Genomic DNA, 25981 nt, shown 5'->3' on the forward strand with positions numbered 1-25981 from the left:
ATTAATTCGAATATATACGCGTATTAATTCGAAAATATATGTGTTGTACATGTGTAAAGTTCCGCTTTATGAAGCGATCTCGCGAGCCCGCCAAAACATTTATCGTTGGTATATGTACACAGCAAGAGCGGAATTGTTTTTTCGTGTATATTCTAATTAATCCGTGCATATATTGGATTTAATCTCGATATGTATTTTATTTAATACGTGTATATTTTCGAATTAATACGTGTATATATTCGAATTATTACGTGGATATATTCGAATTAATACGCGGATATATTTACACCATATGATTTGGCTCATAATATATACGCGTATATATTCCAATTAATACGCGTATAAATTCCAATTAATACGCGGATATATTATGCAGTGTTTGTCCCACATGGCTTGCCATACATGGCTTGCGATACACGTACCGTATATACTCCCGGGTTCTTTTGCGAAATCAAGGGAGATATGGCACGGAATCGTAGGCCACCAATTATCAGTTGTAAAACTGATAATAATGGAGGTGAGTAATTATACCTACTCAGTGAAATATTTCTATGCGGTTCTTTCTCATATTTAATCTATGTACGTTGATACGGCATTTGTTACGTTTGGCTTATCATTTAAATTTCTTTCTGCATATGAATCAGTCAGCTCCTGCAGCTATTGTCTTATGCCCATTATGCAGCACTCGCATCTGTATCGGCGGGATCGCGGTAAACAATGTTATATAAATGTATACATTATTAGGGAGCGTTATCATGTAGCGTATGTCTTTATTTGATATAGATCTACTATAGAAACAGTCGCGGCGGAACGGGAAAATTATTGGGTGGGGGGGGGGGGGCTAATGTGTTGAGACTATCTAAGCGGAGCGCCATCATCGGTTGGCGCGGAGCGTACAAGAAAATTGTGGATTTTTCAAACCCCCAGATGGCCGGAAACGGCACTTCCCGAGTGTTTTATGCTGCGAATAATACCTAGCCCTAAAATATGGGTCTCAAGCCTGTAATTTCTCAGATTGCACGTAAAAATCTGTAAAAACATTGTAATTTGTATATTCGATGGTATTTTAAGAGAGTAGCTATAACTCGTAGTGTACTCGCAAAGACGTTTTTGAGTGTAGTAAACTACTACTTCAGTAAATGCAATAATTAAATAAATGTCATAAGAAAAAACAGAAAGCATTTCTTAATGTCAACAAATGGGTAACAAGTATGCATTGAAAAATGGGCAGATGCACGTTTCGGAGCCTTGGTAAATATTGGGGGGGCTTATCATGCATTTGCCCCCTCATCTTTTTCATTTGGGGCAGAGCCCCCCAAGCCCCCCCCCCCCCCCGGTTCCGCCGCCACTGTATAGAAATACAATAGAGGGTTGTCAAGATTTGGCGGGGTTGAAACATTAATGTATCGCTGGCTACTTTATTCAACATCATAACGTTTACAAGGTGAGGTTATGTATACTGATATATTCGGCATTTTGTTTATAATGTTTATAATGAGTCTGTTTAATGTTTATAATGTTATAATGTTATAATGTTTAATGTTATAATGTTTATAATGAGTCTGTTTATAATGAACAATGGCTATCAACAGTTAGTGGGTCTATTTACTGTGGCTGGATTTTCAAACTCTTCTGGTTTTGCCGTCGGTAAATTTGAACATTTCAGAGTAGCCGTACAGTATCCAGGTGTTTTGGCCCAATTTATGACATGTTATCTTGGAAACTGGATTTTGGAAGTTCAGTTCCAAGAGCATAATCTCGACGTTGCGTAAGGTTCATTCGAATCTCATAACAGGAAATTGTTAATTACAATCGAATTACTGTTACGTATGTATGTATGTATGTATGTATGTATGTATGTATGTATGTATGTATGTATGTATGTATGTATGTATGTATGTATGTATGTATGTATGTATGTATGTATGTATGTATGTATGTATGTATGTATGTGTGTATGTGTGTATGTGTGTATGTATGTATGTATGTATGTATGTATGTATGTATGTATGTATGTATGTATGTATGTATGTATGTATGTATGTATGTATGTATGTATGTATGTATGTATGTATATATATGTGATCTTCCCGCAAGCAGGAACTCGCGAAAGAAGCCATGGAGGCTTGTAGACTCGCAAGCCTAGTGTATAGTCGGAGTGTATAGTAGGCGGAGTGTATAGTCTAGTGGTTACGCCGGCGTCTCCCAGTCATGAGATCCCCGGTTCGATTCCCCGCCGACAGCAATGTGTGTCGTCTGGCAAGGGTGTTGTTCAATAACAACTTCCCGACATGGACGTTAAATGGATGTGTGCCGAGAGATTGGCTTCGGTCAGCTTGCGAGTCTATAAGCCTCCATGGCTTCTTTCGCGAGTTCCTGCTTGCGGGAAGATCACATATACATACATACATACATGCAAGCTGACCGAAGCCAATCTCTCGGCACACATCCATTTAACGTCCATGTCGGGAAGTTGTTATTTATTGAACAACACCCTTGCCAGACGACACACATTGCTGTCGGCGGGGAATCGTAAATTTCACCATTTAACGTAAATTTCACCATTTAACCAGAATGCAAAAAACGTATTGTGGTTTCGATGATGTAACATTCATGAGCAATTTTCTTCATGAATTTGATGTAATGTATAGTAAGGGTGTACAACATACTTGATCTCAGTAATACAGTGAAAATCAGTGTGATATGACACACAATAAATTCACAATAACACATGCTATCCTGAAATGACCATTGACCTCAACAACAGCTGGCTTCTTGTACTAAATGTGATAGATACATCAACATACTAAATATGATATCTGTCCTTGTTGAAATATTGTGCAATACATGGTTTTTACAAATTTGACCCCTGGTGAACTCAAACGAGCATTGACCTCCGCCCACAACATTAGGCTTCTTGTACATGCATGTGGTACAATTACATACCTAATATGCGATCTGTACAAGGTTCCCTTGCGATATTGCTATCTGTCCAAGATTATGTTTAGGAAGTTGTGTTAGTGTAGATATACAAGTAAGAGGGGAGTGAAGTAAATGTTTGGTGTTTGTTGATTTCAAATGACCTATAACCTCCACCATAAGCAATAAAAGGCTGCTTAAATTTGATATGGTACACAAACCAAATATGAGATATATCCAAGTTTCCTTCTTGCAATACCATGTTTAGAAGGCTTGCACGATTTGACCTGTTGTCCCCAAATGACCTTTGACCTCACCAAAATCAACTGGCTTCTTCTTGTACTCAATGTTGTACACCTTCATACCATGTATGAGAGCTGCCCAAGCTTCCAACATGGACATATCATGTTTATAAGCTGGGCGTCACAAACGCACATACACATGCACACCATCATGAATGCAAAGGTTACGATTGTCATCGAAACCAAAAAGCATAGGCTGTTTCCCTGTTTCTATGTGAATGGTTACATATTCATGAAGTGGGCGTGGTTGTGCCAAAAGATAAGTTAACAAATGTGATGTACATAAGTGATGTACGTTTCTAAGTAAATCAAAATTATTGAGTATTTTTGTGCAGTGAAAAATTCTCTGTTTATTGTTTGTTTATTTTTGTTGCTGTTGAATAAATTAAAACGAAGGATTACACTACATACAGAAATATTTGTTCATGCCAAACTTTCAATGTTAATAGCTGAGGGATGAATTGTTAATTATAATATATGCATTATCCAGCCTGTAGCGTGCGCTAAGGGGGCGGACATACCCCACCTCCGATTTTTGCATTCAGCCTGGCAAGAATAAACCACTACCATGAATGTATCTCACCCCCAATCCCCCCCCCCCCCGCCCGACCCTTTTGACTAATCATGCATATAATAGTCAGTCTGCGCACTGCATGTGCTAGATAACTTAAGTCAAGGGAAATGTATGCCATTCTCAGCCTTTTGGCTAAGATAATGTGTAGCTTTATGTTCCCCTTGTAGGGGAACCATGATACACACCTTATCATGATCACACAGTCACAGTCTCGATGCAAGGGCACTGGGGTTGAGAACTGATCAGTCCGTTCGTTGTTTGTTTGTTTTTTGTGTCCAGGTTCTTTCGTGCCCTATGTAACTTTAACTGAACACACCAAACACATAAGAAGAGCAAGCATATGCAGTAATAGTACTTGAACAGTGCTATGTAGGAGACTTCACAGCATTAGTGGTAAAGGGAGGCATTTAAGGTAAGAGTGCATATTTCATACCCTCAACTCAGACTTAGGTTGCCCTGGACAAGCCTGAGTTTCTTCGGACTCGGCCAAGTCTCTGTTTAGATTCTACTATGGCGTGTATCTTCAATCACTGCAGCGGCGATATTACTTTATTATCTGCCATTATTCAAAATAACTCTTATAAATAAACCGGTTTCTCCATAGCTACAGCCAAAGATTCACCGAGATTGACGTTAACAATGGACTGGGTAAAGTACGTTTATGGTATAATATTACTATTGCATATGGTACTACCGGTTAATGATGCTGCTGTCGTTGAGATGAGAACGAAGAACCTTCTATTCGACAGGGCGACGATAACCTACAACGTACTTGAAAAGCAACATGTCACCTTGGTCTGTCAACATGGATACCAAGAACATGTTAACATCCTAGAACGATCCGTGGTAGACCAAAGTGTAGAAAATCTCGTAGTTGAGAACTCTGAATTAAATACCAAATTTACGGATCGATTCGAGTACACCAATGTGGGTTCACATGAAACCCTACACAAACTTAAAATAAAACATCTTTGGAGAAATTACACCGATTACACCTACAAATGTGTCGGCCGTACTAATCTGGAAGTAACATCATTGACTTTAAAAGTGCTTTACCCGCCGGACACCGTGTATCCCATCTGTTCATCGAACTTCTCGGAGACTGTCGATGGGGAAAAGCCAATTGAATTCCAATGCTTAACGGAGGAGGCTTACCCCCCGGTTAATATGTACATCGAAAAGCCCCCAAATCTTCAAGTTCGTAACTTCTCGGCAAGGAACGGATCCCACGTGGTGCAAAGATTGATCGTGAATAATACTTCAGAAATGTTAAAAAGCTTAGAAGATTTTGAATGCGTCATCTATCAAGTCTTTCCATCTGAGCTGGAGGTAAGTGATGCCCGCAGGAATCGTTCTTGCTTCTTTTCCGATCAGGAAGAAGTGAATAGAAACACCAAAGCAACAGCAATGACTACTAGTGTATCATCTCCAGACTCGACTTCCTCGACAGTACCGCTCTACAATTCATCTCTTGTACTAATGTGTGTAGTGATGTGCCTATATATGAACAGTGTACTGACCTGACAATTATCCGACAGGTTATAGAATGATCTAATTAAGAAAACGAAAAAAAGATAAAAGATCATTCTACTTATTAAGACGGACGCATGTTTGTTGTGTTTTTACTGTCTCGGTTATTTTTGCTACAAACGCAATCATTTTTTTTCTGAATCTACGTGCAATACCTACTTGCGTATACTGCCTTTACATAATGTCAATTTCTATCTACTCCCAGGGAGTATGGAAAGCCATTTTGACACTTACCTCCCAATTCTACTTTAGTGTAATATATTCTACTTCACTTAAGTAAAATATATGGCGTATTTTAAGTAAGTAAAATCCAATTCTGCTTAAGTAGAAGTTAGTTCTACTTACATAGAATTGAATTTGATTTAGACATAGTACTACTTCAATTAAGTGAACTTGAATTCTAAGTAAGTGAAATTATATTCTACCTAAGTTGAAATACAATTCTACTTAAGTGAAATTGCATTCCACTTAAGTAAAATACAACTTTTGTATTCTACTAAAGTGGATATCAATTTCAGTTAAGTGCAATACATTTTAATTTTCTATCTAACATAAAGTATAATTGGCTTGTCATAAAATCCATTTTAACATTTACCCACTACTATGACTTAAGTGAACTGAAATTGAATTAAACTTAAGTGAAATTGTCTTTCACTTAAGTAAAATGCCATTTCACTTCAGTAGAATTAAATTTTATTTAGTGGAATTATATTTCACTTAAGTAGCATTCAATTTTACATTTATAAGTAGCATTGGACAATACATTGGCCTCTAATTTACTAAAGTAGAAAACAATTCGACTTTAGTCAAATTCAAATATGCTTAGGTGAAAGTGTATTCCACTTAAGTGGTACTTGAAATTTCATTTAAGCAGACAGCATTTCACTTCAGTAAAATTAGGGGGGGAGTAAATGTTAAAACGGCCATGTTCATGCGTACAATGGTAACAACAGTGCAATGTATTATTTGATTGCTGTGTTGCTTTCGATGGGACTGTAGCCCGTACGAAAGGAAGTTAACCACATTGCCTGGTAGTTGTAGGACATCAGATCATTACAACTACAAGCTACCCTACTGTTGTGCGTGGTGTGTACCCTCACTCTCCGTTTCTTGTTAACATTGTGTAATTATTACTTGTTCATCTGTGAGCAAATGCTCTGAATATCATACATACCAGACATGCTGAGACACAACACAGCTTACACAGTGAACAATTTGTGTTAGACTCATTGAGTCATGGGTACTGCTGCCAGCTGGAGCAAATATTAATGGTGTTTGCTAAATGTGTTTTGACGTTATTCTGTCATAGACTTAACTTGATGGTGCCCGCGAATAGGTACAACACAGTTGTCAATGGAAAGGTCGAATGCAGCATTCAGCTGTGCATTGCGGTTTCAATGTAATTCTTTTGTTTTTGATTTGAATTGTTTGATTGCCCGATCTATCTGTAAAATGGCAAAAATTTGGACAAGAAAGTGTGATTCTTATTATCACTTGAATCAGTCTGGTCTCATAGTATTTTATTAGTTATTATATTTAATATTTTCACTGCTGGCATTTTAAATTTGTGCAATTTGAGAGAAAGTGTGATTCTTGTCAATTATCACTTGAAACAGTCTGGTCTCATATTATTATTTTATTTGTTATTTTATTTATTACTTTCACTGCTGGCATTTTAGATTTGTGCAATTTCCATCTTCTATCAGTTTTATCAATTATTCGATATAAATTTGTGAGGAGAAAATACAGTGTCTTCAAATCACTTGCAACTCTTAATCATCTATTCTGTAATGATCAAGATGGTTATTCACAGGCTTTGTAGCCCAAACTGTCAATCTGACCACCAGAGCAAGATCCATTAGCCATACTCTCCACCCTAACCTATCAGGACTCCAATCCCATGACATGATAATACCTATCAAGCATGCAGTTCATCCTTAAGTATTAAGTTTTCATTGTTTTCCAATCCCATGAAATGATCATACCTGGGTTTTTAGATGTTGAACTCTAATGACCTTCGACCTCCACCAAAACCAGTAGGATTCTTGAACCTACTAAGGTGAATCTACATATCAAGTATGAAATTGAAGCAAGCTTTTGTTTTTCAAAACAATATGTTCATAAGGTATTTAATTGTTGACCCTAAATGACCTTTGACTTCCTAATAAAACAGGGTTCATGTACTCATGGTCTATCTAAATCTAGTTCTTTCAAGCTTTGCTTTTGAAATTTTGTGCACCAAGTTTTTCTAGACTTCGAAAATATGTTGACATCAAACGACCTTTGTTCTTCACATAAAGCCTCCACAGAAAAGCATAGAGTTATTATATTTACTAAGGTGGATATTATATACCAAGTATGAAGTTTATCCAAGCTTACATTAAGAAATTCATGTCTTTGACATCTGGTGGCCTAATTTGACCTCAACAGATACCAATAGGCATCTTGAACTTACTACAGTGAATCCAAAACCAAGTTCATTCATGCTATACTTTTGAAATTATCATGTTTACAAGGTTTTCAGACTTCTATAGACCTCAAACAACCTTAACATCTTCAAAGAACAACAGGTCTTGTACTATGGTAGATGCACTTGCCATATATGAAGTTCATTTAAGTTTTTCTGCAGAAGTTATCATGTTTAGCAAGATTTCAGACTTTGACCTCAGCTGACCCCAAGTGACTCTTTCACCTCTCCACTGAACAATATTGCTCTTGTTGTTACTAATTGGGATATACATGCCATGGAATTCATGTATGAAATCCATCCAAATTTCACTTTTGAAAGTTTAAGATTTTGGCAGCTGTTGACCTCAATTGACCTTTGACCTAACCCAGCTAGGAACTTACTAAAGGAACCTACATAGCACGTTTGAAGTTCATGGAAGTTACACTCTGTGAGCCAAGATGCCATATTGACACAACATTACCATCACATGAATCAATTATTTTGCCTCCAGAAAGGAATAAAGAAAAATTAAACTGTAACAAAATAACGTCAATACTATGTTTTTCAAAACAATTTTAGAGGAATACAAATGCCCAACTATCACCTACAATTTAGTTAAGTAATTTAACGTGCAACAGGTTCATACAGCTACTGTTGAGTACGAATAATTAGAAAAATAGCTATAAAGTAAAATAGCATGCCATTCAAAGTTACCAAAATTTGCAAAAATATATAAAATTGTATATTTACCCTACCAAGAGTTTTTGACGAGTTAACATGATCATCTCAATATGATGATCTCATTTGCATTAATCAAAGAGTTTCATTCTTGATTCCCAATGTCCATATTAACACAATTATCCACGTAATAATCAACTCCCCTAGAAAACTACTTTATGCTGAAAGGACTTGCTATAAAAAGGTGTCATGATCAGTAATTCTTACTGAAGTCTATTTCATAATTCAAAGGCTGCTTCCGCAAAAACTTCTGCAGATTGTTGACAAATGTATCGAACATCTGTTGGATGTGAAAGGAAAGACATGGGATAAGTGTCTAGCTTAGAAACCAAATCAGAGATCACGCGTACGCCATGACCTGATAATTTAGGGCTCCAAGCTCTTATTTACGATGGAATCGCTGGCAAATACAGGGTAAGATATGCCTATAATAAAACCTTCACTGATACGTTCTGACCGGGAACAGCATTTAGGATAGAAGATGATCATAATAATAATAATAATATTAATAATAATAATATTAATATTAACAATAATATTAATAATAATAATAATTAATTTATATTAACACTTATAATAATAAATAATTAATAATATTGATATGAATAATAATATTAACAATAATAATAATATTAACCATAATAATAATAATATTAATAATAATATTAACAATAATATTAATAATAACACTAATAATAACAAATAATTAATAATAATGATATGAATAAAGCGCAGACATATCCATCGATAATGGTGCTCGAGGTGTATCACAATATTACCCTGGTCAATGATAATAACCTGTCAAACACACAGACAAACACCTACACATGGCAGCAGCTAAACAGCTTCTTGTTTTAATTTGTTGCTTTTGAGCTAACCTAATTAATCAGGAAGCTAGCTTAGTTACGTGCTCCATTGAGGCTTTTTGTTTTTATATAAGAAACTGTGTTAAAACCTGGTCTCCAGGAGTTTCCTCACCTTTGCTAACCAGTTTTGCTCAGATATTGCTCTCGGTAAATTCCTCCTAGCCGTTGTTATTTACACGTTCAAAACCCCAATTCTCTTATTGAATGCAACTTGCAACACCTTACTATATATATGGCTTGACTCTAGTTCGTGCAACACACAGACAGACTACTCTTATACAATGAAAGGAGTATGTTCCCAGTGTATGTCCTAAGTTGCAACACCTTACTATATATTAGGTGTCAAGAACATCAAACACAGACTTGATCGTTAAAGAGAACTTACAACAGTGTCACTTGCAAATCCACTGACATGAGGGGTTATCACCACCTGCAACAAAGAATAATTATAGAAAAGATAAAAAATTGAGAAAGATCAGACTAGATGGCAATTGAAAGTGTTTGAAGCAATATTTTACAATTTGGTCATATTTATATATATGTGTACTTTATGTGTACTCTATATGTACGCTATGTGTACTCTATATGTACGCTATGTTTACTCTATATGTACACTATGTGTACTCTATATGTACTCTATGTGTACTCTATATGTACTCTAAAGGACATGCTCTATACATAACCGTCTTTCTCATGTAGTTCAAGTAAAAGGTTACTAGCCATACTTTGCCTCATACAGTGTTACAATCAGCTAGAAAGTTTAGAAAGGCCACATGTTTTCAAGAACTACTTTTCAAAGGATTCCATTTCACAGCAGTGTTTTGTTCACTTGATTAGCATGGAAGGCAACTTTGTGTGCCCGTGGGGGCAGTGGCGGAGCTAGGGGTATTGGTCAGGAGGGTCGAGAATGGTCTGTAGGGGTGCTTTCGACACTATCTAAGAGGAGCGCCACCACAGGTTGGCGCGTAGCGTACAGAAAGTTTTTTAGTAAAGATACTCCCTAGATCGCCGGAAATGACCCTTTCCGGGCCTGGCTAATTCCCTTATATTCATAGAAGGAAAGATTATTTCTACGAAACGGCAACATCAGTAGAAAAGAGTTTGCCTAAAAAACAAACACATTTTGTTTTATGTAGGTAGTGCCATTATCCAGACAATCAATAATATTTGCGAGAACAACTGGAAACAGACCCACTATGACCAAGGACTGTTACAACATTGGTATTGGCAGGGAGCTGTTACAGTTACTGTTACTTCCGTGTTTGTTACCCGAGGGAAATTCCCGGGTAGCGTTTCCATCGCTTAGAGCAACAATGTTTGTTGTAGTTGCAACCACTGTGACATGAAGGTGTTTCTTTTGTCACTATCTATCCAGAGAGCGTACATTTGGATTAGTCCTACTGCCAACCATGATAGGATATATGAATATTGAGCATGTGAGAGATTGATATGTGAGAGACAGATAAAAACTACTCCATGTTCACTAGATTTGATGAACAGTATTGTCTTTTCTAGTGTTTATCACATGTTATACAAATTACTTCTTTGCTAACACTACTTTTGGTCAGTGAGTTTATATGTACATATGAGAAACAATTGAATTGAATCTTTCCCCAATTTCCGATCCCGTTTTCTTTTATATTTTCAGGGTATTTTGGACAGCTCGAGATGCGTGAGATGTCCTATCAAATACCCAAATTCAATCACTTCACTTCATGTTTGAGGGCGTACAGGAGGAATTTGTATCACACATTTCCTTGGTTTTGCTAACTGTTTTGGCAATGCCCTAACCCTCCTTTAATTAAGATACAATATTTGATCATGACTTCCAACGATTCTCGTTTGCCTTCTCCAAAAGACCTAGGAAGCATAAATTGTCCTTTCCTAGTACCACTAGTCTCTTTTAGTGCTTAATACACACTGGGATAGATACAGTCACCACTTGAATATATTGTACATAAATTCAATGTATATACTACACTATGCTAAAAATGCCTACCTGCAACAATTTTCTAAGCAGTCTATTCTCTTGGTGATTAAAGTTAAGACTTATAGTTAGAAAGAACAGCCCTGGTAATAAGAGAACCAGAATGCAAAAAGCATTGTGGTTTCGATGATGTAACATGAGCAGTTTCCTTCATGAATCTGATTTAATGTATAGTGAGGGTGTACATGTTTACAAGGGTTTCACGATAGGACCTATAGGACCCCAAATGACCTTTGACCTCCACCAAAAACAATAGGCTTCTTTAACTCAATGTGGTACTTCTACACACTAAATTAGAGGTCGACCCAAGCTTCCCAGTATTGAGATATCCTGATTACAAGGTTTTCACAATTTGACCCCTGGTGACCCAAAATGACCTTTGCCCTCCACCAAAAACAATAGGTACTTTTTACACAATGTGGTTCTTCTACACACCAAATATGAGGTCTGCCCATGATTCCCTTCTTGAGATATCATGTTTACAAGGTTTGCACAATTTAACCCTTGGTGACCTCAAATGACCTTGACCTCCACCAAAAACAATAGGCTTCTTATACTTAATGTGTTACTTGTACACATCAAATATAATATTGGTTTGACCTTCCCTATTTGAGATATTGTGTTTACAAGGTTTTCACAATTTGACCCTTGGTGACCCCAAATGACCTTTGACCTCCACCAAAAATCAATAGGTTTCTTGTACTCAATGTGGTACTTCTACAAACCAAATGTGAAATTGGGCTGACCTTCCCTTCTTGCGATATCTTGTTTACAAGCTGGGCGTCACAAATGCACTCACGCACACTAACCATCATGAATGCAAAGGTTGATTATCATCGAAACTGCTGTATAGTCAAAATCAAGCCTATAGGTACTTGTCATTAATCAGTAAGGAAAGATCTACATGTCAGGATATAATTACTCCTAGTGTGAGTCACAAAAGCAGGTGTTGCAGTGACTTCTCATCATATGCATTGTCTGAATTCTAAATATGACAACAGCCTAGGCTTATAGACAAGCACAAATTCACACTTTTCTTCCAAAGACATTTAACTCAATGAATGAATATTTTCATGACATAAAAAACATTTTAATACTGGATAGTAGTAGCACAACACTGCCACATCTATCGCAAATTTAGTTTGAGATATTTTTTGGGGGGTTGTCATAACTACATAATATTTAGCAATGTTGTAGATCTACATGTAGTCAATTTACCAAAGAGATATAAAAGCTACAGAACCTGACAAGTTTCGATCCTACCAGGATCTTCTTCAGAGGCTTAATACTGAATGAATACAGACTAAGGAGACATGACGAGAGACAGATGAACTGACAACAAAATTAGACACGACAGAGGAGAGGTGAGATGAAAAGGGAGGAAACTTTCTTTAGCCTTTCAATCCTTGCTGACAGACAAACGGATGGACAGCAGGAGCACAACCACATTTATAGGAGGGATTTGTCTCCCATGAAAAGAGTCCGTAGGGACTAAGCCTCCCCCCCCTCCCCTTTACAGAGAGAATATTTCAAAAAAATTCCTAGGTAAGACCAACAGTTCATAAATCTACAGCATGTATGTACATCAAGTACAACCTAAACACTTGACAGTTCTTCCACATTGTTTCAAGACTTCTAAGAATATTTTGCATTTACCTTACATTTCTCAACCCCTTCCTCCCCTTAGACCCCATTCCCATGACATTATCACATAACATGTAACTCCTCCCCCTCCCCCACCCCATAACAAAGAAATGGTGCTTGCACTCCTGAAAGCTTACCATGACAAACTACACAAGCTAAACAACTGTCACATTGGTATAAAAAGAACATACACGTTGAATCTCTAAGCAGTTTAGCTAATTCCTGTCAGCATACAATAAGCTACCACAGTCTCACTATACAGGTAACAGACACTCAACCATGTCTTCTATGCGTATCCAGGGTGCACGTTAGTGTTATGGGTCTCTATGAGAATGACCAGTGTGAGTGTAACTACGATAGCGATACTCACCTCGGGCATTGTCCAGAGTTTACTTTCTTTCGGGAGAGGTTCTGGTTCTGTCACATCGATGATCGCTCCGGATAACCAACCATTCCTGAATGTGTACGGTAGGGACGAAGATGAATGATAAGAGGATGATAGGACCATGCATAGAACAAAGAAACCATGGTAATGACATCCTGTAAATCAGTACCACGATTCTCCATCAGGAGCAGAGGTGGCACCTGATATTACCAACAACCTGCTGTTTGTGTCACTCAAGAGACACATTAACTTCAATTGAAAACACTGAGCCATTCTCTGTAGTTTTGTCTGACTACAAATGAGCATTAAAGTTTTGGTGAGGAATTAATGGTTCTATTTGAAAAGACTCTGTCGCCCAGATTTTTTATTTTTTATATACTGATCACATGCTTGATGCTGATTAGCCAGGTTACCAAGTGTTTCAACTTTTTGCTGCATTATTTGGAAGGAAACCAGCCTCTAGTCAAGACCAATTAAATGCATTTTTTTTTAATGAGATTTGCATATCAAATTGCACTGAAAATCACAAGAAGTGCCACTAAATTGAAAAGAAAAAAAGAGTTATGGTTTGAATGAGATGCATAAAGATTAACTTGGGGATCCAGGGGCCAAGACTTATGTGGAGGGGAGCCCTCTTAAATTAGAGAAGTGAGCAATTGAGACACTAGCACAATAGAATTTGGATCCCACATTATCTTGATGATATTGAACCTGTCACTTTGGAATGCAATGAGCAGTGTACAACCTTGTTTTATTTTTTAGGCTTCGGGACCTAAGACTCTGGGGCTTCACCCCCTCTCAACCCCACTGTTTTGAAGTGAAGTCTTCACTTTCAATTTAGACCATCATTCACTCTTAAGTTACCCTACATAATAAATCACCGTACTCTTGTTTTGAAAACATGTCATTTACTATCCCATTCTGTTTTCATCCATCTTATTTTTTCTCATTCATACCGTTTAATAACCCGAAAGGAAATATCAAGACTGTTGTTAAGTGCAGTTACACTTATATACTACAGGAAAATAACAAAATGGCTATTTATGCACAGCAAAAATAAATGTGCTCAAAATTGTCTACGACTACGTCCACGTTTGTCTGCGTCATCATGAACAGTACCTATACATTATAACTGTCTTTGTTCCTCATGACTGTACTAGTATGTAGTTTGGCTATATGCATCAACAGACTTAGAGCGGCATCTCGATTCAATAAGTGCCACTCCATCAAGCACATGTCGAACCACTCTGACACATACATGTATATAGCGTGCATAGTACCTTATTGCATTGATGATTGTCTCTTCTCGCACACAGGTTCCCCTTCCAACGTTAATAAATACTGGTTTCTGTATAAAAAAAATAATTAATTGACTAAATTTAACAGAAAATGAACAAAAACACAGAACCGCTCATAGGTAATAAAACAAACTAAACCGGGATGAAGCATATGCTCTTATGGTACTGAGTAATAGATGAGGGTCAAAGTCTGCACAATTGGAGTGTGCACGCTTTACAGAATGTGCAACGTACAGTATAGATGATTCACCGATCTCCCAATTTAATACATCAACATAATTCCTCAACAGTAAAAATGCAAAGAGCGTTGCCTAACAACAATTTTTTGCTACTTTATAAGTCACGACGAGTAGGGTAAGAATTAATTTTATTTATTAACATAAAATTTAATACCTTTGTGCAGTGAGAAAAGGTATCTTCTTGGAAGAAATTGTCCGTGTCTGGGCTGGACGGAAGAATGCTGCATATATAATCTGATTCAGCTAGAAGCTGGGATAACTTCGAACCAGACCTGTTAAATGATGCAACAAAATGTATTCATGTCAGCTACAGTGGCGTCGCCAGACATTTCAATCTTGGGGGGGCACAGGGAGGGTGCAGCACTTAATTAGGGAGCCACAATGTTTATTTTTGAATGCTTTCTCAAAGGGGAGGGGTCTAAAGGGAGGGGGTGTTCCCCTCCCCTTTGGGAATTTTTTTTTATTCAATCTGGTGCTTTATTTGCAACTTGAAGTAACTTTTTGTTCAAGAATTGTTGGGCTTAGTCTGTCTGATACTTATATTTTTAACTGAGAAGGATAAAAAGTTATACAAAATATGGAAATTAACTCTTTTGCTATGAAAATGTTTTTAAATAAGAGTGTTGAATTTGAAATTCATGCAGGGTAGTAGTGAAGTTTAAGCACTAGCGTTTCGGGCTGGGGCCTCTGTGACCTTGTTAGTGAGAAAACAACTGGTTATTGTGATGGTAGTTGGAAAGAAGATTTACTGATGGACATAATACATTTCGTCCTTTGTAAAATAATTTTGGAGGGGGGGCACAATTTTTTGGGGGGAGGGCACATGCCCCTCCCCCAGGCCCCCCCTTGGCGACGCCACTGGTCAGCTAGATATGCTTGTTACTCGTACCCACAAGCCAAAACCTGCATGCGAGATGACCTTGTTTTGAGCAATGTTGACCTCCCATAGAAATAATAATAATAGTTTATAATTTTGAGGCTTTATAAAGCGCAGACATATCCTGCAGAAAATGGTGCTCAAGGCGCATGACAATATTACCCTGGACAATGATAACCTGTCAAACTTAGAGACAATCTCTCCATGGCAGCAGCTAAACAGCACCCAACTGACAGTTTATCTCATGGGTCTCCATTTATACACCTGGGCGAAGAGAGGGGGATGGAGATAAATTGCCTTCCAGTAGGACACAACGTAATGATCTGGCCAGGACTTGAACCTGCGAGCCTTAGACCACAAGTCCACTGCCTTAACCACTTGACCACAACGTTGTCACACATATAATATCAGGTTTTACACACCATGAATTCATTTTCATCAATGACAAAAATATGACCTCATTAGTCACAGAGCCTCTGCATTAAATGCTCAGGCATAACTGTGTCACTTTTCTATCCATGTGTAGCCCTGATGAAAAGTCCAAACATGTTAGATGTGTTTTACACTTTACTGAGGAGTTTGACCTTTGACCTTATGATATGATGAGTCACAAATGGCTTGATCCCAACTCCAGGGAAGTCCCAAACAAGATAAAAGAACCATCTTCCTTATGGCTTTAAGAGTTTGTGACATACTTGTTTTGTGATTACATACACACACAATACTTTTAACCCCGCTCGCAAAATGGTAAGACCACAAAAGGTTATTTTGTTACCCCACAACTCCTTCCCCCCTCCCCTCATCCCATTCACAACTGTACCCCAATCCCCAAGAAATATGAGGTGGGCAGCATTTTGTGAACAAAATAGTCATTGAAGCAGACAATTTCCTCTCCAGTACCTTACATTTATAGATGTGATCACAACATACAGCAGTATAACTGTAAACTAAACTACAAGTAATCTATGCAGTGTCTGCAGTAAGGGGAACAAGAAATATGATGTGGGGAGCATTTTTATACCTTGCTGTGCATTAATTAGTCACGGAAGCAAACAATTTCCTCTTCAGTATCTTAAGGAAGGGGGAACAACATCAAGAAGTTATGTCAGTGTATAAACATGTGTAATCAAAACCACAGACTAAACACAGTGAGTGTCACTCTAACTTTGATAAATGCATTGTTTCCTGACAGATCTTGGAAAGCCAATTGGTTTAGTGAGTTTTGGCACACACTTTAGATGAGAACATTCCACAGTAACACTGCACACACTATAATTAAAATTATTTACCATTACTCCCTTCAAGTGACCTGCATAGTCCTTGCGTTAATGGGGAACTTCATATCAACTAACGAGTTCACTCATACTTTACTCTAGATGTTTGTCTTTCCGACAATTTCAGACTTTGAGTGCTGCTGACCTCAAATGATGCTTGACCTCCATTTCATGTCAATAGGGTTCTTATACTCACCAAGATGGATCTATATAACAAATATGAATTTCATCTTCAACCATTTGTTTTGCAGGTATCATGTTTACAGATTTTGACCTTTAAATGCTTTTGACCCCTACCAACTGTAAAAGTATTCTTCAGATATCAAAGTTCATCCAAGCTTAACTTTGCAGTTATCTTGTTTACGTTACCAGACCTTTGACCTATACTGACCCTTCTCCCACACCAATTTCAATACGGTGCTTGAAAACACTACAGGTGGATCTACTACGAAGTATGAAGATCATCCAAGCTTAACTTTCGAACTTATCGTGTTTACCAGGCTTCCAGGTTTTGACCTATATTGACCTAAAATGACTTGTGACTAATTTCAATATACAGTAGGAACCTTGTACACATCAAGGTAATCTACATAACCAAGTATGAGGTTCAACCAAGCTGTACTTTTCTAGTAAATCATGTTTACAAGCTGCGGACAACATATACTTACATACACACGCACAGACACACAAAGGACATGGCCATCATAGAAATTCCTTTTGCTTTATTTGTCAAGGAATCAAAATCATTATATTTATAATAACCAACAACTTTGAAGACAAATGCATGATAAAGCTTATTTTCTTGATGATGATTTGCAGTTTTATATACTCCAGGGATGAGACTGAGCCGGGGAAAAAAAATCTGAAATTTATCGATCGCCGTCCTGGGGGAGGGGTTTAAGAGGAGGGGTGTCCCCCTCCCCTTTAGAATTTTTTTGTCAGGTAAGGAGGGCTTAAATGCAAAATGGTGGACTCTAGATGGAATCTATCACATCACGTAACTCGCCAAAAAAGTGTGGAATTTCTGCTTGTATAATTTATCCATTAGCTTTTTTGAACCAAAAAAGGCTTTTTTGCTTGCTTTGTGCTACTTGATTCCACCACTGGTCAAATTCGGTGTTCCTTCCCTTCACAGTCCAGCATGTTCGGCAAAAAAAATAAAATAAAATAAAATAAAAAAAATAATAAAAAACGCGAATTACGAGAAAAAACGCGAAAATGAAAAAAAAATAATCGGAAATCCGCGTTTCCGCGGAAGAGTCTCATGCCTGATACTCTCTGTACAAAGATTAACACTAAACTCAGTGCAAGGAATATATCAGGTTGCGAAGGTTAGATATAAACAGATCATACACAACACCAATACTAAGTAATATCACAGTAATATATTCAATGTTGAAGTGATATCAGGCAACATAACCTACAAAATAAAAAGAAATCTTACAAGTAAACATCAATGTACTGGGATCTTTGCTCCTTTGGCCTATCCTGTTTGCAGAGACCAATAGTTTTCATGCCAAAACACTTGCAGCATCTTGCCACTATAAAAGTAAAAAATAAAATCATAAGTAAGAAACAAACAACAACAACACAAAAACAGGTATAGAACGTAACGTTGCGGACAAGATTTCTCAAGTTTTGACCGTTGCTGAATTCACATGAAAACAAGGTTCTTATACTCACATGAACCAGTTTACAATATGTTTCCATGAATGCTTTATCTTGACATCAAACAACCTTTTGACTTTCAAATAAAACGATACCATTCTTGCAGCCACTAAGATGAAAACACACCTTTGTGAAGTTTATCTCAAGTTTTGCTCTTGGAATAATTATGTGTACAAGATTATCAGAAATTTACCTCTGCTGACCTCAAATGACGTTTACGTTACAAAGAGAATAAGTTAAAGATACATTTCATGCAGTTAATAACCTGCATCAAACAGAAAGTATGAACTTTGTCCAACCTTCATGTTTTTTTCTATTAAAGTGTTCAAAGGATTTCATACTTTGACCTCCGTTGATCCCAAAATGAACATTGACATCCACAGAAACAATAGGGTCCTTGTTCTTACTAGAGTAAGTACATATGCGAGGTATGAAGTTCACCAAAGCTTTTTTAGGGGAGGGGAAGTTCTCCTGTTGATAAGGTTCACAGATTATGACTTCTGTTGACCTTATATAACCACTGAATTCCCCAAAAACAGTATAGGGTTCTTGTAGTCACTAAGGTAGATCCACAGACAAATTATCCTCATCCAAACTTTACACATTTGGAGTTAAAAGTGTTTACAAGTCAAGATGTCACAAACTCAAACACACATGCACAAGTTATTCATCATCTCAAATATTCCCTTTTCCTTCGAAAAAAAAATTGTGACACTACAAATGGCCTATTCGTTTCCTAAAGAATGTTATGTCATTATGCAAGCATCTCCATTAGCAGTACGAGGCAATTTTCCAGATATTGCAATAGATTAACTGAAATGCTTCAACCTTAATACATTAGGTGACCTTAACATAGAAACAAGGAGAACGTTGCATAATGATAATTGGTACACACCTTCAACCCCGATATCTCCTGCTCCGATGATACCAATGGTGAGCTCCTTCAAGATCCTATAAGTCCTATACTTCCGGTCCCTACAAACAGAGGAATTGAATAAGTGTTTGAGATTGGTTTGGAAAGTGTTAGTGATAGCCGTTCTCTTGGTCCTTATCCTCAGTTCATTTTGCCCTTCTCCCTTCCAGTCAGTGTGTGGTTCCCTTGTTAATTTGAGCATATTCTTAAAGACTGTGTGTTTCTATGTGTCTTGTAAGTGGTATTTGTGTTACCTTGTTGAAGGGTTTTAAACCCGAAATGTTATTACTTTAATAAATTTACTTTTGCATAGTATCAACCAAGTTTTCGACCTCCATGTATTTCTATCCTATGCAATGCGTTATTTCGACCAATATTGTCATTTTTCTTTTGGTATTTTCTCATCTGCGAGCTACAACTCTCATCACACACCTGAGATGCCTTCCTTGAAGGAATCTATTTATCAATCCTACATCGGAGCTTGAGCTTAAGCATTGGCCACTATCCACACAATGAACAGACTACCAATCTTTCACTTGCAACTGCCACATTTTGGAAAGCACGATTTGCAAGCAACATCATCTTCATTGGTTCATGCCCCATAAAGACTGAACTTTCACGCCAGTGTCTCTTTTGCATAGTATCAACCAAGTCATTGACCTCTATCTATTAAAATATAAAATTCTGGTCAATTTTTTTTTTTTTTTGGGGGGGTGGAGGGAAGGGAGATTGAATATCTATACTAAAAGTCCCAATCAAAATTGAACACAATATTAATCATATAACAGGTGAATATAATAGATGAATAAAGGGTTTTGATTCTGTTTAGAAGTATGCTTCCTTCTTGTACTATTCCTAAGAGTTAATTGTGTAGGTTTTCTTGTCTTGTCACTGTGAACATACACACATACGGTACAAATGGATACAACTCAACCTGAAAAAATAAAAAAACAAAACAAACCGACAGATATTTTTGGATGCAGAACCTTTAGTGCTTATATATATATATATATATAAATATATATAACTATAGATCCTACCTTAGGTCGACAGTTACATTGACTTACACACTAAATTTAATCTAACCCTAACCCTTTTTTCTAACCCTAACCCTGAACCGACCCTAACCAAAACTTTTAAATGAACGTTTTAGAGGACCGAGAACATTATAAAGCTATTTGCGACAATAAAAAAGTGTCTAAAAATGGTAGTGAAAACATTAGGTCGACACTGAAATGTCGACCTAAGGTACACTGTTGACCTAAGGTACACTTTTTTACCATAAACTGTACCTAAGGTACATATTATGCTTATATATATATATATAATTAAATGAAGATTACAAACCTGTTTTAAATGTGCATAGCTTATCAGCCTCTTGTCTCCTGTTGCAATCTCGTAAATGCTTTCCTCTGGAAACAACATTTTGCAATACCAGACTCTTCAATTGCAGAAATTACATTAAGGGTCAAAACCTATTTTAAATTTGTAAAGCTTACCAGCATTTTATTTTCTGTTCCTCTCTCATTTTCTCAAACTGCCTCTCCCTGGAAATAATTTGGGCAATAACATATTCTGCAATCGCAGAGTGGTATGTACCACCCATTCTTGTTACGGTGAAAGGGTATTGGGGAGTTCCTTCGCTCCTGTTGACTTTCTCCATTATTAAATTAACACCTGCAAGAGTGATAGATTGTCACATTTAGACCGCAAATTAGTCCAGATGAACTCAAAGAGATAACCAGAGGTACATTTATCATCATCTTGAAAATATTAATATAGTATCTGATATTTGTATCAGAAAATACTAATTTTGCAACCATTGGCTCTTCTGAGACAAGATTTACAGTATTTTACACACTGTTGAACACTAGGTCCTACTAAATACTCTGTTGGGAAACCATTTGGTGAAGTCGGTTCTTTGTACATTTGTTCTCCCCACAGACATGTTACATGGTGGTACTGGCCTGATGACTGACAACCCCCCCCCCCCCCACCCCCACACACACCCCAGAATGGAAAAGACTCATAGAAGTAATGTAAGGATTGGATAGCTGTGTTGATATGAAAACAACAGAATCTATGTCACTGAGATTACCAGTTCAAAATCCATAATAAAAACCCATGCTTCTTCAAGTATGTGCTGTAGAAAACCTTTATTTGTTGCCCAGGGGCAAAAAGATCTTATAAAAACTAGAAGAGAAAAATTACTTCACCTGCACTAGAAACTTGAAACCATTTCAAATTTGGAGCAAACGGTAACAGCTGATGAAAATCTTTTGCATCACCAACAATGATCTCGGCTGACTTCAAATCTTCTGCATATGTTTCTAGTATAAGAAAATATAAAATGAATGAAACCACTAAGATGACAAGGATTCATTGCAGAGATTCGCAGCAAAATGACCAGAAATCCTCACTATTGGTTAAAGTCTATAGATTAGGCATATACTGTTATCAAATCAATGCATAAACTCCCCTTTGATTATATAGCAACCTGAAAATGTTAGACTTCAAGTTAACTCAGCACCATCTGTCCCTGAAAATTGCATCAATGTTTTGTTAACATGTCATTTGAGGCCACAAAACTATTTGTTTTCTCCAAATGAGTTTTGTGATGGATCTGAGAAATCTAACAGTTCGTGTATTAGCCTATCTAGTCCAGTCACTTTAACTGATGAACATCGGCTGCGTAAATGGTCACTTCTCGCAACGAAAAAGTGGTATCACAAATACAACCTTGACTGCTTTTTTGATAGCCTACAAACATATCAAAATTAAATCTGACCTTGATGTCATTCCTTTAAGTTAGCCTCTCTAACTTTGACATATTTCCCTACACAGGCAATTTGCAGTAGATAAAACACTGTTTGCTAGCAGTTCTCCCCCCCCCCCCCCCCGCCTCTCTCTCTCTTAAATTGATATCTATAAGAGGAGGGGAATTTCTCACCAGGATTTGTCTTCATCTCAAACCATGATACCGATATTGATGGGTAGCTCTGAAGTAACAGGTTTTCAAACATGCATCTCTCTCCATTGACTCTTTGGATCAGTCTGGAGCAAATCACCACATTTGGTAATTTCTCAGCCATTCTTTCATTCTCTGCTTAAACACTGCTAAATATTTGGGTCCAGTTGAGGCGACAAATTCCTGGTTTCACTGCAAGACAAAAAAACACATAAAATTATCAAAAAAAGGATATAAATAATATGAGCTTTTATGTAGCTTATTGAACAGAATTGCTTTAAGCCTTTGTTAAAGTTGACCCTGAGTCTGTAGGTCATGTGCTACAGTTCCTATCAATGATTCATCTCGAGTCACATATATGCAGATGCTTTGTTTTTTCTCACATAGTTTCTGTACATCAGTTGTTAACTTGGTCTAGTACAATACTCTCTCACATGCCCATTTTTTATGATCTATAGGCCCACATTTATGATGTATGTTATACACACCAGTATATCACATTAGCTACTGCTTTATTTTCTGTGTGATGATGTGAAATATAATAATAGATAAATCCAATAGTTAAATAGTGTGATATCAATTCCCATAGTGTTAAAATTGTTACTAGCTATATGGCTAGGTGCCTGAGATCAAGATCCCTAACATCACAGTGTTCAGCAGTTGGTGCTTATAGCAACATATCTGTGCTCATCTGTTGTGTCACTGTGATCTAGTGCAGTGGGCAGACTACTGATACTGTGCTTTGCATACATCACTGCTTCTCTATTTAAAAAAAACAGCAGTTTGTGGAAATTTAGTGTTGAATTGATGCACATGTATGTACCTGTATGTATTGTATGTATTTTCGATCCGATCCTCCTGCAAGCAGGAACTCGCCAAGAAGCCATCATTGGCTTATCAAAGCCGCAAGCTGACCGAAGTCAGTCTCTTAGATTCATACTTTAACGTCCATGACTATGGATTGTCAAGAACTCTGTAACTGGAGGACAGAAATTAATCTTGGAGTGACTCGAACTAGGGTCCTTATGATTGACAGGCACCGGCTTTAACCACTGAGAGAACACTCCCTTAATGCATATGCACATGCATATTTAGACTTGATCAAGTATCCAGCCTTGTGTGTATGAAGAAACACCACAAACAGTCAAACAGTAGGCTAAGTTAATACCTAGTATACTGTCTAAAAGTCTAAGTAATCTTAAATGTATCCCTCACCAAATCCTCATACAAATCTACAATACTAAAATTTAAAGGTCTGCTGTATAGACCCCAACAATAGTACGCTATCATGGAAAGTTTCTTGAGATTACATAATCCACCTGCCTTGGTCGTAAAATGACCTCTTTTTACCAATTAGTCTGCAACGCCTGCCACATAGTTTATCTTGTTTGAGGGTCCTTGCGTGAATGCTGTATAATTAACTACACTGCAGACAGATGTTAAGAAACTATGCAGACTAATTGTAGAGCCTGAGGTCGATTTTTGACAGTGGCAGGTTGATTATGTAATCACTTTCCTAGCTATTGCGTGCTATGATTGGAGCCATAGCCAATAAAGCAGATCTTTAAACCTATCAGCACCTAAAGCAATAGCCTATCTGCTGCCTCTTGAGCTGTTAAAATTAACAAATATCCAAATAATATAATTCACAACACTTATTTTAGAATTTGTCTTAACATCCTGAGGTATAATTGTACCCCCCTTACTGAGAACCCACTCAAGTACCTAATTAATGACACTTATGCTAAGACTACATTAAAATCCTCCCTAAATACGCTGGACTTCTAAACTTGGAGGAGGCTTGGCTCTGGCAGAGTTCCTAGTTGCTACCGTTGGTAATTAGAAAGAAGTGTACAGTCAATACATACAGCTACAGTCAATACCCACAACACGGTGTACATAGCAGAGATGGTCTACATAAAAAATAACAAGGTATCACGTTTCATTACTGTCTGCATTTTGTAGCGACAAGAAGAAAACTTCACATGCAAGCAACGGAAAGTTAACTTTTTCAGAACGCGGCACGCGGTTTGGGGCGAGTCTTAAATGCCCTTTAAGGATAGAGGACTTGCGAGTCATATTCTGAAAGTAAATTTTACTTCTGGGGAACAGTCCATCCACCAGTAAGGAAAATTTTTCTTTTTTATGGCTAAGTACTCCTGGGAGGGTGGTAAATTGCCAAGGCTGCAGGACAGCCTCCCAGTAAATTCAGCTTCCCCCAACTCTAATGTTAAGTTTAATTTGCATGTTGTCTCTATTTTGCTGTAGGCCTAAACACTTCCAATTTGAAACGTATTTGCTTGTATTCTTTTCCCTTACTCTGAAAGCTGCTTGTCTGCTTGTTCCATGGCCGTCTTTGCTAACCTGCTTACCCTTCACACGGCTCAATCAGGCTTGCCACTGCTCCCCTGACACACTGAGAATTACTGTTTTCTACCAAGTACTCTACTACTTAATTCTACTAGGATAGGCATAGTCTTCTCATCATCTACTTGATAGACTATGTCTGGAATTATATTGCCTAGCCTGACTTAAATTTGGCCTATCTTTAGTCCCGCAGCTGTTTCTTAGTGTTACTGTTACTAGTGTTAGGCATAGTCCTAGTCCCAGGTCAAGGGTAGGTAGGAACAGGTGCATGAGAAGGCATATGCAGCTGGTTGGGTATTGGCGTTACGCCAAACTTAATTACAGGGTAATAAAATTTCTGTGCTGATGTTTGTAACGTGTGTATACAGTAAATAGTGCACTTAATAGCCTAGCAAACTAGTCACATGCTGTACCACTGTATTCCGTGTACACCATTACATATTAACCCTATCCTAACTACACCTAGTCAATACCGTATACGGTATACCAAATCCCTGGTACCAACTGGTCTCGGACGAGTGCGTTTTAGCTCAATGTGAAGCTTGAACGAAGGTCTGAATGTTTCCGGTGGATACAAACAAATGTCTCTTCGGATGCGTTTCAGATGTCTATGGAGTACTATTATCTGATGTATTTCAGCCAAGTAATCATACAGAATTTATTTCTGAAGCAAAGTAGAGACATACGAGTCCCTACAGAAAAACTATAGGCCCTATTTGGCATTATGACGGTCTCGTTTTTAATGACCAATTATCAATGACCAATGACCAATGACCAATAATAATGACCAATTATCAAATATGGCCATACCAAGCCAGATAAATACCTAGGCCTATATCCTGATATGAATTCACGCCAGATATGGTTATCATGGTTTATCCCACTGTTATACCCTGGATTAATGGAGGATTATCCTGATTCCTAGCGATATAACAAGAAGACAAATGCTAAGTGTTTACAGCACATGCGGCCATATTGAACTG

At 37.4% G+C, this 25981-nt stretch overlaps 2 protein-coding genes across 4 annotated transcripts; one reads left to right on the forward strand and one right to left on the reverse strand.

Moving 5' to 3' along the window:
* The first annotated feature begins 366 nt into the window (after positions 1–366).
* LOC139967032 (uncharacterized) lies at positions 367–7016 on the forward strand. The gene is made up of 2 exons (XM_071970640.1): positions 367–517; positions 4400–7016. Exons 1-2 carry the CDS (start codon positions 403–405, stop codon positions 5317–5319), a joined length of 1035 nt encoding a protein of 344 aa, XP_071826741.1. The 5' UTR covers positions 367–402; the 3' UTR covers positions 5320–7016.
* LOC139967033 (uncharacterized protein in proB 3'region-like) lies at positions 6954–25734 on the reverse strand. Of its 3 annotated transcripts, none has more exons than XM_071970641.1 (11): positions 25472–25734; positions 22614–22823; positions 21880–21993; positions 21163–21340; positions 19646–19725; positions 18527–18623; positions 15086–15203; positions 14675–14742; positions 13380–13464; positions 9764–9808; positions 6954–8792 (listed from the first exon to the last, which is right to left on the reverse strand). In XM_071970641.1, exons 2-11 carry the CDS (start codon positions 22753–22755, stop codon positions 8706–8708), a joined length of 1014 nt encoding a protein of 337 aa, XP_071826742.1. In that variant the 5' UTR covers positions 22756–22823; positions 25472–25734; the 3' UTR covers positions 6954–8705. The 3 variants fall into 3 exon arrangements, with proteins under 3 accessions (XP_071826742.1, XP_071826744.1, XP_071826745.1); XM_071970643.1 differs by lacking the exon at positions 25472–25734 and adding an exon at positions 24951–24975; XM_071970644.1 differs by lacking the exon at positions 25472–25734 and adding an exon at positions 23455–23759.
* Positions 25735–25981: the final 247 nt, after the last annotated feature.

The sequence above is a fragment of the Apostichopus japonicus genome, chromosome 4, assembly GCF_037975245.1.
Source record: "Apostichopus japonicus isolate 1M-3 chromosome 4, ASM3797524v1, whole genome shotgun sequence".
NCBI lineage: Eukaryota > Metazoa > Echinodermata > Holothuroidea > Aspidochirotida > Stichopodidae > Apostichopus > Apostichopus japonicus.

Bases quoted from the DNA above. Each gene is read 5' to 3' on its own strand.
- LOC139967032 (XM_071970640.1), top strand. From the start codon at position 403: ATGGCTTGCGATACACGTACCGTATATACTCCCGGGTTCTTTTGCGAA. The intron at 518-4,399 runs GTGAGTAATTAT...GTTTCTCCATAG, and splicing joins TAAAACTGATAATAATGGAG to CTACAGCCAAAGATTCACCG.
- LOC139967033 (XM_071970641.1), bottom strand. From the start codon at position 22,755: ATGGCTGAGAAATTACCAAATGTGGTGATTTGCTCCAGACTGATCCAA. The intron at 19,726-21,162 runs GTAAGCTTTACA...CTCTGTTTGTAG, and splicing joins GAACAGAAAATAAAATGCTG to GGACCGGAAGTATAGGACTT. The intron at 8,793-9,763 runs GTAAGTTCTCTT...CACATCCAACAG, and splicing joins GATTTGCAAGTGACACTGTT to ATGTTCGATACATTTGTCAA.